Source organism: Pinus tabuliformis, chromosome J (assembly GCF_031772625.1).
Source record: "Pinus tabuliformis cultivar Carrire ecotype Pingquan chromosome J, CPIR1, whole genome shotgun sequence".
Lineage (NCBI taxonomy): Eukaryota > Viridiplantae > Streptophyta > Pinopsida > Pinales > Pinaceae > Pinus > Pinus tabuliformis.
In genome coordinates, this window is record NC_142295.1 from 1,574,286,094 (window position 1) to 1,574,304,117 (window position 18,024).

Genomic DNA, 18,024 nt, shown 5'->3' on the forward strand with positions numbered 1-18,024 from the left:
CTTTGCTTTTGCTGAAGAAAGAGAAATGGCACTTTGTTTCTTACAAGCCCGTGTAATAGGTCCAGAACAAGAGTGAAGACATAACCTGCAGTAGACTTCTGATCATCATGGTCACTGGCCCAATTAGAATCAGTGAAACCAATCAATAGAGGAGATGCTTTTGTACTGTAATGAATCTAAACTGAACTGTACCTCGAACATAAGGAAGTATTCTTTTAGCTACTTTCCAATGACTTTCATGTGGGTTTTGCATAAACCGAGCAACAAGGCCAACAATAAAGGAAAGGTCAGGACGGGTATGGGTCAGATACAAAAGTTTCCAACAAGTTAATGGTATAAGGTAGCATCAACTTCAGGGGAAGTACAAGTGACTGAAAGTTTGGCTCTAGACTGAAAGGGGAGAAGGGGTTGGCTTACAGTCTTCCATGTGAAATTGGCGTAGAAGATCACATGCATACATGGACTAGGAAAGGGAAATACCTTCTTTGGATTACAAGACTTGAAGACCAAGAAAATAATGCAAGTCCTAAGTCTGTCATTTCAAACTGATTTTTAAGGTTGGACTTCACATGGTTTATAAGGTTGGGATCACCACTAGTAAGGATAAGATCATCAACATAAAGAATAAGAATGATAAGAGATTTACCCACTTTCTTGGTGTAGACAGTATTATCAGAATGACAACTAGAAAAGTCAATATCTAAAAAAAAGCTATCCATTTTGGCATACTAAGCCCGAGGGACTTGCTTGAGACCATAAAGGGATTTCTTAAGTCAACATACAAGGCTGGAGTCTGTTTTTATAAATCTAAGAGGTTGTTCCATATAGATTTCTTCATGCAAGTCCCCATGCAAGAAGGTAAATTTAACATCCATCTGATGGACTTCCCATTTGAAAGAGGCAGCAAGGGAAAGAACAAGGCGGATAGAGTTCATTTTGGCAACAGGGGAGAAGGTTTCAGTATAGTCAATGCCTTAAACTTGTGAAAAACCCTTAGCAACAAGACGAGCTTTATGTTTATCAACTTTTCCATCTGGTCCAAAACTTGGTTTTGTAAACCCATTTTCATCTAACAAGTTTTCTTCCTTTTGGAAGAGGAATAAGGTCCCATGTATCATTTACCAATAATGAACGATATTCTTCATTCATAGCTGCGTCCCAATTTGGATGGCTTGAAGCTTCTGCAAAGGTGTCAGGATCATAATTCGCTGAAGCTTGAGCCAGTAAAGAAGAGGCGTTGTCGAACTGAGAACATCTACGACACTGATCTGTAGGATCACCTGCAAGAGCACCTGTTGCATCCCGAGTAGCGCGGACCCATTTTGGAAGCTGAGGAGCTGAAGGAAGATCCCGAAAAGATGGGGGAGGATTGTCATCCTCGTTGTCATCATCTGAAGAAGGAATATTTTCAAGAGTAGAAGGGATAGAGAGAGGTGGCACATCCACCAAACTAGGCTCGTAGGCCAATATATTTTCAGCAAACTTTACATCTCTTCTAATGATAACATTTTTGGATTTAGGTTGAAGAAGTCTATATCCTTTGACATCTTCAGAATATCCAACAAAAATACATTTTTCACTCTTAGGTTCTAAGGCTTTATGTTTCTCATATGGAATATGGGCCCATGCTTCACTTCCAAAAACACAAAAGTGACTTACATCTGGTTTAATTGAGCTCCATGCTTCTTCTGGAGTGATATTCTTTAAAACCTTAGTAGGAGTGCGATTTACTATGTAATTTGCACAGTTAATTGCTTCTACCCAAAAATTAAGACTAAGTCCTTTAGATTGAAGCATACAATTAGCCATTTCCTTTAAGGTGTGATTCTTCCTTTCAGCTACACCATTTTGTTGTGGAGTATATGGAACAGTATGTTGCAATTGAATTCCATGCTCGGTGCAAAAGTTGATGAATTTGTTGTTAACATATTCTCCGCCATTATCAGATCTTAGCTTAAGAATTTGATGTCCATATTGTTTCTCAACAAAGGCCTTAAAGGCCAAGAACATGTTAAAGACTTCACATCTTAAGTTTTAAGAAGTATACCTAAGTGTGTCTAGAGAAATCACCAATGTAAGTTAAGAAATACTTGTAGCCAGATAATGAAACAACTAGAAGTGGACCACATAAATCACTATGCACAAGTTGTAAAGGGGTTGAGGCGTGCCAAGAGGCACATTTTTCAAAACTATCTTGATGATGTTTTCTGAGTACACATCTGGAACAAACACCATCTGCAAGATACCATAGGAAGACCTGTCACATATTTTCTTTACATAGATTTTGAAGGGAGCAATAGTTTAAGTGATCAAATTGCTCATGCCAAAGTTTGTTCACTTCATCATTATGAGCAACAAATACCGAGGTAAAACTTGATTACCCAAAGTTGTTAAAATACTACACACCTCGTAGAATCGTCAGCAATGCTAGTAGCTAAATCTGTCTAGGATCTCTTAGGTCCTTAATTACAACATCATGAGGTGAAAATTCAACGATTTTACCTTCACCTGAATGAGTTATCTGATATACAGATAGAAGGTTAAAGAATAAGGTAGGAACACGTAATACATCATTAAATTGACCATTGTCTACATGAATAGTTCCAATCCCTACAACACTAAGAGATCTATCATCACCAACAATATATTTTTGGTGTTACAGTCATTTAAAGAAGAAAACGTGGCTTTGTTTTTGGCCATGTGATAAGAAGCTCCAGAATCAATGAGTCAATCATGAGAATGAGAAGAAGAAAATACATTTAGTGCATAACTAGACCGAGATGCTTGACAATCACATGCAAAAAAGTGTTATTCTTGAAGATGAAGTTGAAGTTGAAGAGTGCTCCAAATGGATGTTATGCTTCTTCATTGTTGCTTCCAAGGCTTCCATCTTCTTAAAGCATTTAGATTCTAAGTGGCCATCACGATTACAAAAGTTGCAATGTCTATTAGTCTTCTTCCCTTTGTTTTTAGTTGCCTTATCATTTTGTTGAGTTGATTTTTCATTGTGAGACTAAAATTGCTTAGGACCCTTGTTTGGTTTAGGACCATTCTTTTTAGGATGTTGCTTCTTAGGATTCTTTGAACTTGGTTGTTTTTGGGCTGCTAAGGCTTTCTTATAAGAGTTTCCAGTATTAAGAAGACCAAGATGTAAGAGTTTTTCTTGCTCTCTTATTAAAGAATCACAAAATTCATCAAAAGAGGGGGACTTGTAGGCTTGTCCTTGAGAAATAAAGGCTTCTCTAGTAGAATGGAAGGTGGAAACAAACACAGAGTAGGATGGTCCTAACTTAGTAAGAATGGAATAGATAAGGCTATACATCTTCTTTCTTAACCTTAACACTTTCCAAGAGAAGTTTAAGGATCTTGAACTTGGACAAAAAATCTTCAATGAAAAAAATTATTGGGGGTCCAGCGTGAGCAACTCATTTTCGAGTTGATGGGCTCTAATTTCATTTTTAATTCCAAAAACATTACTGAGTTTTTTCATTGCTTCATCGGGGGTATCAATTTATGCGATATGGAATCTAAGGTCTGGAGAAATAGACATCCCTATCAACCCACGTGTTTGATCTTACTTATTTTCCCATTTGGCTTGCTTATCTTCATCTTGAGGTTTAGACTTTTGGCCTGAGGCTATTCTATAAAGACCTTTACTTCTAAGTAAATCCACCATGTAGGATAGCCATTGGAAGTAGTTGGTGTTGTCAAAAATAATTAGGCATGGACTTTCCATTTTAAAAGAAACTGAAGTTGTATATGCTGAAACTAAGTGTTCAAATGGAAAGATCTCGAAAAATTAGGCCGATTAAAAAAAAACGGCTCTGAAAATGACTTCCGGATGAAGAAGTTATGGTTTTTTTGAAGAAAAGTTGTTGAAGATGCCAACAAACCACGTGAATGTTTGGAAGTTGATAATGTTATATTTAAAAAAAAAATCTCCCTCTTTGCAAACTTAATCTAATTAGCTCACTTTTAAAAAAAAGATTACTGTATGTGACCCACTTTTTTTTTTTTTAAATATTACTTTATGTGACCCACTTTTATTTTTTTTAAATATTACTTTATGTGACCCACTTTTATAAATAAGTGAAAGGCGTTTTTATAATGGTACTTTATGAACTATCCACTAAATTGTAACTTAAATAAAAGATAAAGTGACTTTAGAATTATAAGTGACTCACTTTTTACAACGGATGAGAACGCTTTTACATAAAATAACTTTAAAACATAAGTTACATGTGTTTTTTGAAAAAATAACTCAACAAAAAGAAAGACTTGAACCCAAGACCTCTATTCTCATAAAGTAACTTTAGACCAAGTGAGCTAGTTTAAAAGGTTAGTAATTGTTGGAAATGAGGAAGGATTTTTATTTTTATTTTTCACTGAAGCTTTGGGGTGCGTGCTTACTTGAAAAACCTTTTTTGCCTACAAAACAAAAAAAAACAACCACACAAACCAAACGAACAAGCAAAAGTATCCAAGTCTTACGGCTTAAAGTTAAATTTGGCCGGAAACTATATATTTTCCTCAATGTTTCTGATTTTCCGAGATCACACTAAGGCGCGACGGAAAAGAAAAGAGCATAAGCATGAGAAAAATCATTTCTTTTTGTTTCGGTTTGCCCAAATTGCACAGAGTCGAAAGGAAAGAGCATATGCAGAAATGAAAGGTATAAATCTGGTAATATTTTTTTTATAGAGAACTATAAACCGAAATAAACAGAGAGATAAATAACTATAACTGCAAATAAAGATTGTATACCTCCAGATCTTAAAAATGACGTAGCTAGGGCTATTAGAAACCTTTTCGTGTGAAATGAAAGGGGTTCCTCACTGGAACAGATGCTCCTAACACAATAGAGCAGTCCTCTCGGCCCAAAAGCGATCAGAAACAGTAGATCTAGGAAATGACAGTCGGATGCAGTTGTACCGGCTTTGTATTTGAATCAACAACGGATGCTGCCCTCGAATAGCTCTAATACCATGTAGGAATTTACAGGGTAAGTTCCTTAGATAGAACGCCAAAGGACACCGCTAACAAACAGATCACATATCAGTACACCAGTATTCTTGACGTGGTTAAAACCCTCAAAGAGGGAAACAGTCCACGGCTTGAGCCAACGCGGCCACTTCAGGCAATTTATTAATGTAAAAGAAAGAAAATTTACATAAGCTTCTCTCATGAACGGTCACCTAACAAATGACCCTCTATGCTCTTTAAATAGAGATCATGGACCAATCGGGTGTTAAGCCACAGATCAAGTGTCGGTAATACCAAGGAGAGAATGAACCATTGGATCACTTCATGTCTAGAACATATCGTGATCGTCAGATTGTAAGTTACAAAAAGTACATACTAAATAAACACACTTTACCTAACTATACACTAGACCAAGTTATACTTAATTATTTCCTATGTGTTGGAATATCCTAACAAAGGACAATAACTGAAATAAGTCCAAGGGATAGTTAAATTGGTCGAGTTCTCGTTGCTAAGTACATTTCCAATTGGGAGGTCACGGGGTCAAATCTCCTTGATGCCCTTGGGGTTAGGCCCAACCAGATAAGCCAGCGGGTAGATCCCTTCAAGTGGATCTGCCCGTATTATTACCCGTGGATGTATTGGCCACTCAGTGACCGTGAATCACAGTTGAAAAAAAAGGATAATAACTCAAGTGGTAGCTAACGGGTTTAATTCCCCCTCCACCCTAGTTCTATCCTCCAGAGACATGTTAGCTTGTGTGGCAAAAATTTGAACAAGTTGGAAATCGTGACAAGTAATTCCTATAAGCTCAAAGGGGCAGGAAAATTTCAATATCTAGATATTAAGGTGAATATTGGCAGTCATTGTGATTCGATCCTAGGTCTTTGTAACACAACCCCTTATTCACCCCAATGAGGAGATGTGTTTAGTATGTTAACCAATTTCCAATGTACAATTATAAGAAAGGGATTTGGAAGTTTCAAAAAAGAAGGTTCAAACTTTTAAAAACCAAAAACAAACAACATCACAATATTAAAAGTTATGATGTCTTGAAGTTTTCTTTGTTTAGCTTAGCAATGTCATCTTGACATGCCATGCGACACCCACGTGGCATGTTGCTCTAATGTCACTTCACCGTTGTGGCATACTTGTGATTATAGTTCAGTTCTTGTTCCGCATGTACAATCTTGCTCATTGAATAGAGCATTTTCAAACCCCTTGTTTTATTTGTTGAATAAAAGGTTTGCTAATGATTTACTTCTCAGTACACTTTCTGCAAGGGGTTAGAATACAATTCGGGTTGCTTGAAGGAGATATATATGAATTTCCCCTTCACTAGATAGCCCTCACCCACTAAACTACATGGCTATAAGCAACAATTACACTAACTAGGGTGACATGGCTCGCATTCATGCCAAAGAGTTTCATTTGCTCAACATTTTAGGGCCTCCTTGGCACAACCATGCATGGCATACCTTATGGTTATGGCATTTTGTTAGACCAATTCACATTGAAGTATTTCAGTCTACAATAAGTTTTAAATCAACAGAGCTTTGGCATTTTCTGGAGCTAGGGCATCAACAACTTAGTTGGGATGAATGACCTAATTAAGTCTCCAGAGGGAACAACTTTTGTCTCACCACTATAACAATCCATGAAATGGTAGAGAGCATAACAATTTTCCCTTTCAACCACTCAAGCTAGATCAAATTGACAAATTGTACACATACTTATCCAAACATTCTTCATATTTATGTGTTCTCATAAGAATAGATCAATCTAAGTTTCTGTCTTATGCAAATTATACCTCTCAAAGAACTATGTGAACTCCTTGTTTCAAGAAATTAATCACACTAGCCTTAGTTTTGTGCCTACCTTCTAAAACCAACTAAATTCTCTAGATTATGACAAACCTTTTAACAATGATTGTTTGGTAGCGTATTCAGTTTGCAAAGAAAGGATTAGAGTTTCAGATTTAGACTACTTGGTCAGATTTATAAGCGTGGACGGAAGTTTCATACTCTAAGCTAGGGCATCATTGACATAGATGATATAAATGACCTAGTCCTCTTTTCTGTGACCGCTACAACACTCCATGAAATGTGAGTTCAAGTTCTAACATTAATCCATAACTTGGCTTCTCCCATCATGGAGAATGGGATTCTCTTAAAATCCATTTTCTTTTATTTTTAACAATAATGTTCAACATATATATATATATATATATATATAGAGAGAGAGAGAGAGAGAGAGAGAGAGAGAGAGATATCAAAGGTTCATTAGACTCTGACTGCAACACTAGAAGGCTAAGTGACCTATACGTGACTTTTAAGAGGCATTACTTGGTGAGACTACAACCCACAAGCAAAGATAAGTTATGAATTACAGATAGGAAAACAATTTAAACTTGCATTTGTCTCTTCTTAAATCAAGTCATAGCAACAAGAATTTCCAGAAGCACCTTATGAGAAAACAAAAACTAATTGTAGCACTCAAGTATGAGAAAACAAATTAGATTAGCAACAAGAATAGAATTATCCTCTCCCTTGTACCTTATGCAGTGATGAAGGCCATGGCAAGGAACATACAACTACTTCAATGGGATCTGATGTACCATAAACACTCAAAATTTTCCATGGATTCTCAAAAGAGGAAAGACATGCAATAGAACAATTGTTGTGAGATTGTAGATAATGGCAATTGCTTTTGGCTATGTAGCATGAGTTAGGGCTTACTGGTTTTGACTTTCTATGAGAATTTTTGGTGTGTTTTCCCACTATATATATTTGAATATTTCTTCAATGTGTAGTTATCTTGTGCTCTACGAGCTATACTCCTACATGTATGCATGTAGTGAATGCATTTTAAGCCCTAGTCTACTCTAGGTAGAGGATACATTTGAGGCTGAGGTTTAACTCTCCTCCTACCGAGGGTTATCATGAGTTTGCTATGACAAGTGCTCTTTCACTTTCAGTTCAACAAGCCACATCTCTTAAAATACCTACATGCCTATAGGTTTCCTACATACTATTTCAACACAACTAGTGCCTAGGTATGCCAATAGTGTGTGTGTGTGTACCCATGCTTCTAAGTTTGTTGTTATATGTATACGAAGGCCCAATATCAATTCATATTCCTATGCACGGTAGCATATCATACGCATGGCATTCCACCTAGTGATTAGGTTATACCTTGTACACATAACCTACCGTAAATAAGGTTATCTTCCAAAATTGCACACAGGATGGACTATTCATACTTTACATGGTATTATTTTTATCATTTATAGTTCACATTAATAGAATAGCCATATATATATACATCTACATTTCTGCAACCCAGGATTAGGGATAGTAATTACAGCTAGCCACTCAATGACTATTATGCATCCCTGTGGCATGTATAGCTAGTGTTAATTCGTGTTTATGGCCATTGTTCTTTCAGCGTTGTACGCACAACATATAGGATTTCATACATGTATACACGTTTAAGGATCCAAGCTATAAACTATAACACCCCTTCCATTACCCAGGAATCCATTAATGCAAGCTCCCTAATCTTGAGCAGTCTCCATAGCTTCACCAAATGGAAAGAATAACTAGACACAAAAATCCATGCATACAAAGTACTGTAATTTCACATAATTAGAGGCATGTCATGGAATCAATAAGGTGACATATAATTATTACACTTTCATAAAAAATCAGAGTATTATCATAACATGAGCAATTCCAATCCCATAAGAAGGCATATTTTACATAGTTAATTAACATATAAACCATACTAGAAATATAAACATGACATCCATTGCTCACATCAATTGTGGTAGGTACTTATCTCAAATTAAGATTGGGCAACTATTATGGGGACTACAACTCTTTGCCCAACCATAGATTGGGTTAAACTGTGGTCTTTCTTGCAGCCCAATCATCCCCAAGCCAGATTCTAAAGTTAAGAAGGTTTGCTCGAGGGATGAAACCAACACTACTAGCTGAAATAGGGATTCCAGAGGACCAATAACCTCCACCCACCCATTGAATTCCTTGCAGTAACACTTTAATCAGGGATTCCAAAGGTTTCCCACCTCCACCCTCAATCAAACACAAGTGAATCCAGAGACCTATGTCTCCACCCTCAGTCAACATAATGCACAGTGATTCCACCCAACTTTGGGAGTCCAAAATCCATTGTAAAAACCAGAATACCAAGCATAGGAGACTTCAAAATTCTCTTACCAGGAATCCAAGGGAACAGGCCTCCACCCCAACTGTCAAGGGAATCCAGAGAAGACCATCTCCACCCTCTAGCCTGTTACCACATAATCTAGCAAGGCCCCAAGGAAGGGAAACCTAAGGGACAACTAATAGACTAAGTGACAACAATCGAACAATGACCCATTGTCACCTCAGTTAAGATCCCCTGCTCTTTACAAACTTTCATCGATGGGAGGAGTCCTAGTAGGAAGGGAATCACTTAGGATGAATAGATCAATGATTTAGGTGTGAAGTGATTCCACAAATACCATTCAAGGAGAGACACAATAATGGTTCAATGCCTCAAAGAAGCTAAAAGCTCTCCAAGAAAAGCTTTAAGATGAAGAGATCAAGACCTATGGTTTTAGATATGATGATGATAATTGGTATTCTTAAGGTCAAGACTCTAGAAGATGAGGTAGGACCTCTCAAAGAAACTCTACGTGATGATTTAACACTTCCAAAAGGTTGTTCGCTCCCTTTGCGAGACCTAAGAAAGACTTGCACTAGACGTAGGGCTTTATGAATAATCAAGGGAAGGAATGCTTCCAAGGTACTCATTAGGTCAGTGGCTCAAGAGATTCTGCCAGATTTCTACTGAGTATTTGCAATCCAACATTAAATGATGGGCATTCTCTTCACTGTCACAACACAATTGGCATTGTGAGGGTCCATGGAATCCTTTCTTCTTTAACCTGTCCTCAATAAGAATTCCTTTGTGGCATAACAACCAACAGAAAAAGTCCACCTTTGGCACGGTCTCGTAACTCCATAGACCCTTCCACATAGCAAGATCTGGTGGAACATGTGGACGCTCCTGCAATGATTTATACCCCTACGCTACTGTATATGTTCCAGGCTTAGCTCCCCAGCCACGGGCATCCTTCTTCCCTGCACGCAGAGGTGCCTTCCCATTCAACAGCATGAGCAGAGTGTCCCGATCATTGGTCAACTCAGTTGGCACGGGCGGCAGGTTCCAACGCAGCCAAGTGTTGCCTGTCCATGTCGAGATGTCCCAAAGTGTAAAGAGCCCAGCGCCATCCAACCACGAACGCAACTCTTGAAGGGAGTTGTTGCTCGACAGGGGAGGGTACATCATGATACCGTCATCCCAGAGACTGATTTCTTTTCCATTGTCGGGTATCCAAAACATGTTGTTTTTAATTAGAGGAATTGCTTTGTGACAGAGTTTTAACAATTGCGATCTAGTGGTGGGCAGGGAATTGTCCAAGCATCTTTTCCGTGCCCCAGTAAAATACTTCTTCCATAATGCTCTTTGCGCCCAGCCTGGATGAGGACCAATGATTTTCCAAAAAATCTTGGCTCCCATGGCTGTGTTTTGAAGACTAAGATCCTTAAAGTTCAGACCTCCTTCATTCAAGGGCTTACAGATTTTATCCCAACTTACCAATGGGATTCTTCTTTCATTGTGATTGCCACCTTTCCAAAAGAATTTGCAGATGAAGGCTTCCATTTTCCTGATGATGCCAATTGGAGCTAGGCTAACAGAGAATTGGAAGATGGGTAGACTACTGAGAATGGATTTGATGAGAACTGTTTTGCCGGCAAGATTTAGCCAAGTGAATCCCCAAGCTTGAATTTTTGCCTTGAATTTGTCTAGTAGAGGGAACCAGTCTTTGCTGTAGGCAAGTTTGCGAAAGATAGGAAGGCCCAGATAGATAAAGGAAGTCCAATTAAGGGAGGCAGAGAAGCCTAAAGATCTAGAGATGGCGGGGAGGGTGTTGGCAAATATATTATAACAGAAAACATTGCATTTCCCTTTGTTTAAAATGTTGCATGTAGCTTCACAATATTCATCCAGTACTTCCTTGAACCTTAAGGCGGATCGGGCGGAGGCAGCCCCTAGCAGGAGAGTATCATCGGCAAATAGAGCATGGTTTACATTTTTAACCCCTCTGGCAATGTTGAGCCCCAGGATCTCTTGATCAACCAGCTTCTGATCTAAATAGAAGCTCAGGACAGAAACATGGAGGACAAAAAGAGCGAGGAAAGGGACAACCCTGCCTGAGTCCTCTTGACGCTTTGAAAAAGTCTGCTGCTCTCCCGTTCACCAAGGGAGAGATCCAAGGATCAGCAATACAAGCTCGAATCCAATTGATAAAATTCATTCCAAAGCTAAATTTTTGCATGACTTCCCAAAGAAAACTAAGTCTGACTCGATCAAAAGCATTTTCCAAGTCTAGTTTGATTACCATACCTTTCTCTTTGCGTTGTAAGCTTGAATGAATCACCTCTTGAACTAGGATGAAGTTGTCTGCAATCTGTCTCCCTTGAACAAACCCGCCTTGATTCTCCGGAATGATGGCTGGGATGATACCTTTTAGCCTATTGGCGATCACCTTTGTGATTAATTTATATCCAATGTTGCAAGAGAGATGGGACGGAACCTATTGAAAGCCTTAACGCCCTTTTCCTTGGGGATGAGGGAAAGGAAGGCAGAATTGGTGTTGCCCCCTATTTTCTGGCAATTTTGAGATTTAAGATCATTTTGTAGAGGTGTTTTTCCACAATCTGCCAATAGGATTGGAGGAATCTTGCGGTGAAGCCATTTGGGCCTGGGGTTTTGTCAGGCTCCATGCCGAAGAGAGCATCCTTTATTTCTTTTATAGTGATCTTTGCTTCAAGATGCTGATTCATTATGGGGGACATCTTAGTAGGGACCGCCACCAAGAATTTGGAGTTTGGGTCCGTCACTCCTTCACTATAAAGTTTTTTAAAGTGAGTGAAAGCTGCTTTCTTGATGCTCCCGAAATCCTTGTGGATAGAGTTACCTTCCTTAATTTCTACAATAGAGTTGAAGCTCTTTCTAGCTTGGGCTTGTTTGTGGAAGAAGGCAGAATTTCTGTCTCCCACTTTCAGCCATAGACTTCGAGACTTTTTTCTCTAATATTCTTCCTCCGAGAGGCAATATTTATGGAAATTTTGTTGAAGATCGACCTCCTTTTCTAATACATCTCTAGTGATTTCTGCATCTTCATTTTGGGCATGATGTTGATCAAGTCTGTCTTGGGCCAATTTTCTCTCTATTGTAGGGTTGGGGAGGGATTTGGCCCATGATTTTAGGACAACTTTTAGTCTTCTAAGCTTTTCCTCCCAGATGTAGAAGGGAGAGCCCTTCACCGGCATTTTCCAACAATCTTGAACCAAGTTCAGAAACTCAGGATTCTTGACCCAAAGTGGACTGAATCTGAAAGGAATAGGGCCAAGATCATTATGATCCAGTATCTCAAGCTTAATAGGCTTGTGATTTGAAACGTTGCAAGGGAGGATGTGCATTCTGGACTCGAGACCAAGCAAAAGAAAGGAACTCTGCACCAGAAATCTATCAAGTCTTGCAGCAATGTGGCCAGGGCCTATTCTTTTGTTAGACCAGGTGTACTTACCATTGGAAGGAGAGATGTCGAGCAGATCCCAGTCCTGCATGAGATCCTCCACCCACTCCCTTGCTGGATCCCTTATGATACTGCCTCCTCGCTTTTCCTCTGCATGCAAGGTGAGATTTAGATCTCCAGCAACTATGATGTTTTCCAAATTCTCTGATTCCGACAGTTGCCTGATGGAGTCCCAACATGCCCTTTTCTCCCCTGCATTTACTGGGACATAGACATTGAAGAGACAAAATGCCTCCCTCGAGTCCACGTGTTGTAGCTTCAGAAACAACCAATGGGTATTGAGGATATTTGTAACCAACAAATACTTGGATTTATTCCAGAGAGAGCCCAACCCCCAGAGGCTCCCCGTGCTGAGACGACTTGACCTCTGCCTTCCTTCCAATTTTTTTTACTGATTTGGAGAAACTCGTTGTCCTCCATTTTTGTCTCCTAAATTAGAAGAATATCTGGGGCTTCTATTCTTATAAGACTTCTCATTGCTTCTTCTTTCACTCTACTCCCCATTCCTCTGCAATTCCAGGAGACTATCTTCATCATTTATTTTTATGTTGATGGGCCCCCTTGGAACCCTGTGCCTGATTTCTTGTCACCTTTGGATTTTTAGCAAGGAGTTTCTCCAGAGTGGGCTGACTACCCTGAAGCTTGTCTTTGTAGGTTTCCTGTTCTCTCTTTTCTCTAGCAGATTTGCGGCCCCGTGACGATCTTCTGACTGATGTTTGCGAATCTCCTATTTCCCCTTCCTCCTCTGATTCCTCCGAGACTTGTTCCTCCTCGTTGGCTTCTGCTTGTTTTTCCTTATGTCTTTCAGTAACACTTTCTCCTGGCCTTGATCCTGCTGAGGTCCCTTTATCTTGGGTTTTATCTTGCATTTCCTCTTCCTGTGGAACCTCTTCTACAAAGCTTAAGATCTCGTACCTGTTTTCTTGGCTTTTCTGTGGAGGTCCATTTTGGGCAGAGGCCGGCTGAGGGCCTTGGCTGTTTAGGGCCCCAATTTTCTTGTGAGAGGTCTTTGTCCTCTTAACTTGGTTCCAACCGTCCTCCTTCCCTTTCTCTGCTTCTCCTTTGTTTGGGCACCCTCTAGCAAAATGGCCGTAGATGTGGCATTTGTAGCACTTGAATGGGAGCTGCTCGTAATCCAGCTTTTGCACATGCATCCAGCTGCCAACATTTATTTTAATGGCCTCCGGAAGTCCCACCTCTAAGTCGACCTCAACACATATCCGAGCGCAGTCATACTGATCCTTGTTGTTTGCCCTGTTGATGAATTTTCCCAGGGCATTGCCTATGTGCTTGAGGGAATCCCAGTTCCAATAGTGCACTGGGAGGTTCGGGAGCCGAACCCAGACAGGGACTGCCGTCGGAACATCCACGGCAGGATCGAAGTCTGGGGTCCATTTGTTGAGGTAGAGGCCCTGGGGTCCCATGAAATAGGGACCATTCCTGAAAATCAAGTCTTTATCCTCCTTTGTGTTGAATTTGAACAGGAAGTAGCCTCTTCCCAGGAAGTATGAAGTTACGCTGTTCTTGATCAGCGGGATCCAGTTCTTGACAACCTAGATCTCCGTTGATTTTGGAGAGGGCCAAAGGCCCGTGAACTGACCCACCAGGGCTCGATCTGCTAGGGACAAGGTGACCTGGATCGGGCCCTCAGGAGGAAGGGTGACCTCTGGTACATCCTCAAGCTTTTTGACAAACTTGGCGGCTTCTGACTTCTTCTTCTTAGGTAAAGAAGCTAGCAGAGAGTTGAACGCAGTTCCGCGGTAGGGGGAGTAGGCGGCGAAGGAGAAAGAGGCGATCCCTGGGTCTCCATGATCTTGAGGCCCGCACTGCAAGCAGATCTGATCAAAGACTGCTACTAGCCCTAGTTGCGCTTTGACAAGCAGCAGGGAGACGCTTACCACCTTTCAATAATTACCTACTATTAGAATATGGAGTTTCATGAAGAAAAACAACATTTCATCACTAGGAACATTCATTACATGTTATACCATGAATAAAATATGCAAGAGCCAACTAAATAGCTTACAAAATTATCTTCAAAGAAATTAGGGCACAATATCATTTACTCTAATTGCAACAATTACATACATTAGACAACTTGCAAAGAAATATTTCATCAACAAGAGCACTTACAAAATAGTCATGCAATATATCCATCCACATTCAAGAAGTAGCTCCAAGACAAGATCAAAAAGAAACTCCAAATATCATAGTGCATCTAAGATACTCCAAAATATCCAAGAGAAAAAGTGTGAATTTGCCTAAGAAGGTCTAAAATCCAATTTGATGATGATGAGTTCTCACAAATGAGACTCACTTCTCTTTATATGAGTCTCTCTAAATCAAATCAGCCCAATGAACCCCCAAACTTATAAAATAATGTGCTAAAAACAAGTTTTGGTCACAAGTGGACCAAGTAGTTATCACAAGTTATGAATTAGCCATCCCTATGCAACTGAGTTGATGATGTCATGATGATGTGGGATCGTTGGAGGGCCATGTTGAGTCCTTTGAGTGCCATGATGATCTGAACTTAAACAGGAACACAACAAAATACATATATAACCATAAATACATAATTGCAACATAAATATCACTTCATTTCATTAATATCAAAGAATTGAAATATGCTTATAGACGTAATGGAAATAAACTAGCTTGGGCGATGGTAGCTTCACTCTGAGAAGAGACGTGGCAAATACATGCATCTAAACTTTGCTACAATGAGCCTCGAAGGCCTATTTATTATTGAGAAATAATGGAAAACCCTAAACATCCAAAAACCTAACCTTAGGATATGAAGCGCCAAAATCGTGGGCCTCGTTGGGGTAAATTGGTACATCAACTTCCCGGGGTCGTAACTTTGGCATATGATCTTTGTTAGACGTGCATGATACCTCGTTAGAAATATCTATCTGAGGACTACAAATTTCAATTGGAAATGTTTATGGAAGACTTACATTTGCCCATTTTCTGTAAAAAAAAAAAAAAAAAAAAAAAAAAAAAAAAAACAAAAATACAAAACAAAACAAAAATACAAAAAACAAAAAAAAAAACAAAAAAACAAACAAACAAACAAACCGTTTAGTGCCTCAAAACGGCTCCAGAAGTTCAAGACTTGAAAAATTGCCAAAAATAGTAAAATGTGCTACAATTAAGGAAATTGAAAAAATGAAAGAAACAATGGTGGGGGTCCAAGTCGAATAAGCGGGTGGCCACCAATATCCACCTAGATCAGTCCTCCCCCCTTAGGAAGCAATGGTCCCCATTGCGTTGAGTGCCTCCATGAGATGGGGAAACTTCTATTGAACTTGGTCCTTGGTGAGCCACTTGCCTTGGTGCAAGAGTTGGCTAGCTTTGACAACCCGATATAGTTGGATATTCTGCTGGCGAGTGTTCTTGATCTATGTATCCATGATCCTATAAGTCGTGGCTTGTTTCACGCAGTCTGGGTTTTCCTCTGTTTGTGTGAGTTGTTCTGTAATGTTGAATGTGTTCAGTAATGGTGGAAAGTATGGTTAAAGGCGGTCTACATTGAACACTGGGTGCAGGTCGAGGAACGGTGAAATGTTGAGATCAAATTCATTGTCCCCTACAGCCTTGGTGATGGTGTACGACCCATATTAGAGTAGGTGAAGCTTGCAGTGGGGCCCAGTGAGGTGATCCTTCTGCAAATGTAGCCAAACTTTGTCGCCCACCTGGAACTTGTGTGGCACCCAATGTTGATCATGTCGTTGCTTGTACTTAGCATTGGATCTATCCAATATGTCATGGACCTACTGGTGGATGTGTTGAATGCACTCAATGAAGTTGTTAAACCTATCAAATTCGGATTGGACATGCCTGAGTAGCTACAAATGGTATGACCGCATCAATGGGACATAGTGTTATACAAAATTTATACCTACGGATAAGTATATCTATCCTAAGTGGGTAGTTACACTTAGAACAACTAAAGTAAAGATGTTTAACCTTTTCCTACAATACACAGATAATATAAAGGAACCTACTTGTGATCCTTCGCTTCCTTTGATCTCCTTTGAGTTTCTCTCGTCGCTCTCGCTCAAACTGAATTCGCTCAATTGGTACTTGCCAACATAAACAAAAGACAACAACAATCGAAGCATATGATCTGTTTATTGTAAACAAATGGAATCAACAACATTTGAACATACATTCATCATAGATATAGACAAAAGTATTGGAAAGGAACAAACAACTTTATTGATTGATAGAAGGAGAAGTTACACCCAATGTGGTTCGATCTTGTGTCACTCATCCAACTTAGTCCAAGCCCTCATCACACCAATAGCAACATCAATACAACAGCATAACATTACTTGACAATGATTTAAAGTCTCTAAACCAACAATATTTCTCTATAATATCCAAGCTCCTTGGCTCTATGATGGGAGGCCAATTTATAGATGAATGCAAGTGGTTTTGTCATTAATATGGCATTGAATGGTTTTCCATAATTAGATGATTAGTTTCCATGTTCAAAGGGATGAGAGGATAGAGGATTAGATGATCTAAGGCTATCCTAAGTTGAGCTCATCTTGATAGGATAGGAGTTGGTTTCCTTCTAGAAGGCTCTAGAAAGGAGTAATATACTCAAGATTCAATGAACATTTCGAGGATTATCTCCCAACGCAGGCTTGAGTGGGCTTAGGTGCTCTGCAACGCAGCCTTTAATGGGGCTACCTGCTCTACAGAGCACTTACCCCTGACCGGGGGTGCGCTGGTGACCCAAGGAAGCATTTCAGCAAGGTTTGAAGCCAGGAAACTTTTATGGATGAAAGCACTCAATGAAGTGACATGTATATGGCATGTAGCAACTGAATTAGGGTTTGATAGACCCTATTTACACTGATCTGATCATTGAGAGTGATGTGCCCAAATAGAATTGTAACAGTTGCCCCCTAAAGCATGAAGTCAAAAATGATAATGTTGAGTGATATGCTTTATGATGTGATAAGGAGGATCTAAATCAGACGGTGACCTGCATCAATTACAATACATAATATCATAATATCTTTGAATTTTTCATGAATTGCTGAGGGAAGGCATACCCATGCTTAGCATATAAACTTTTTATTACATGTACATAAATCAGATAGTTGTCTACATATATAGACCCATGATAAGATGACCATCTGTGTAAAGCCACCATACAGATGATTTAGTACTCTCCTGAAATCGTAGCCCGGATGGATGAAACTAGATCCGGGGTCTTCTATCTCGTCTAATCGTTTTCTCAAGTACGAGTATAACCATGTGAAAATGTGATCTGAAGTTGAACATGGGAAGACACTATCTGATTACTAGCCAATGATGTAAGTTGTTAACAGATGCGAGAGAAATAACAAATA

General features: G+C 39.4%; 1 protein-coding gene across 1 annotated transcript; it reads right to left on the reverse strand.

Annotated features, from left to right (window-relative positions):
* Window positions 1-12,143: 12,143 nt before the first annotated feature.
* On the reverse strand, window positions 12,144-14,076 carry LOC149233499 (uncharacterized). Its single transcript, XM_089382214.1, has 2 exons — window positions 13,243-14,076; window positions 12,144-12,908 (listed from the first exon to the last, which is right to left on the reverse strand). Exons 1-2 carry the CDS (start codon window positions 14,074-14,076, stop codon window positions 12,144-12,146), a joined length of 1,599 nt encoding a protein of 532 aa, XP_089238340.1.
* Window positions 14,077-18,024: the final 3,948 nt, after the last annotated feature.

Coding starts and splice junctions, on each gene's coding strand:
- LOC149233499 (XM_089382214.1), bottom strand. CDS start 14,076: ATGGGACCCCAGGGCCTCTACCTCAACAAATGGACCCCAGACTTCGAT. Junction 12,909..13,242: donor TCCTTGCTAAAAATCCAAAG/GTGACAAGAAAT, acceptor TTGTTTCTGAAG/CTACAACACGTGGACTCGAG.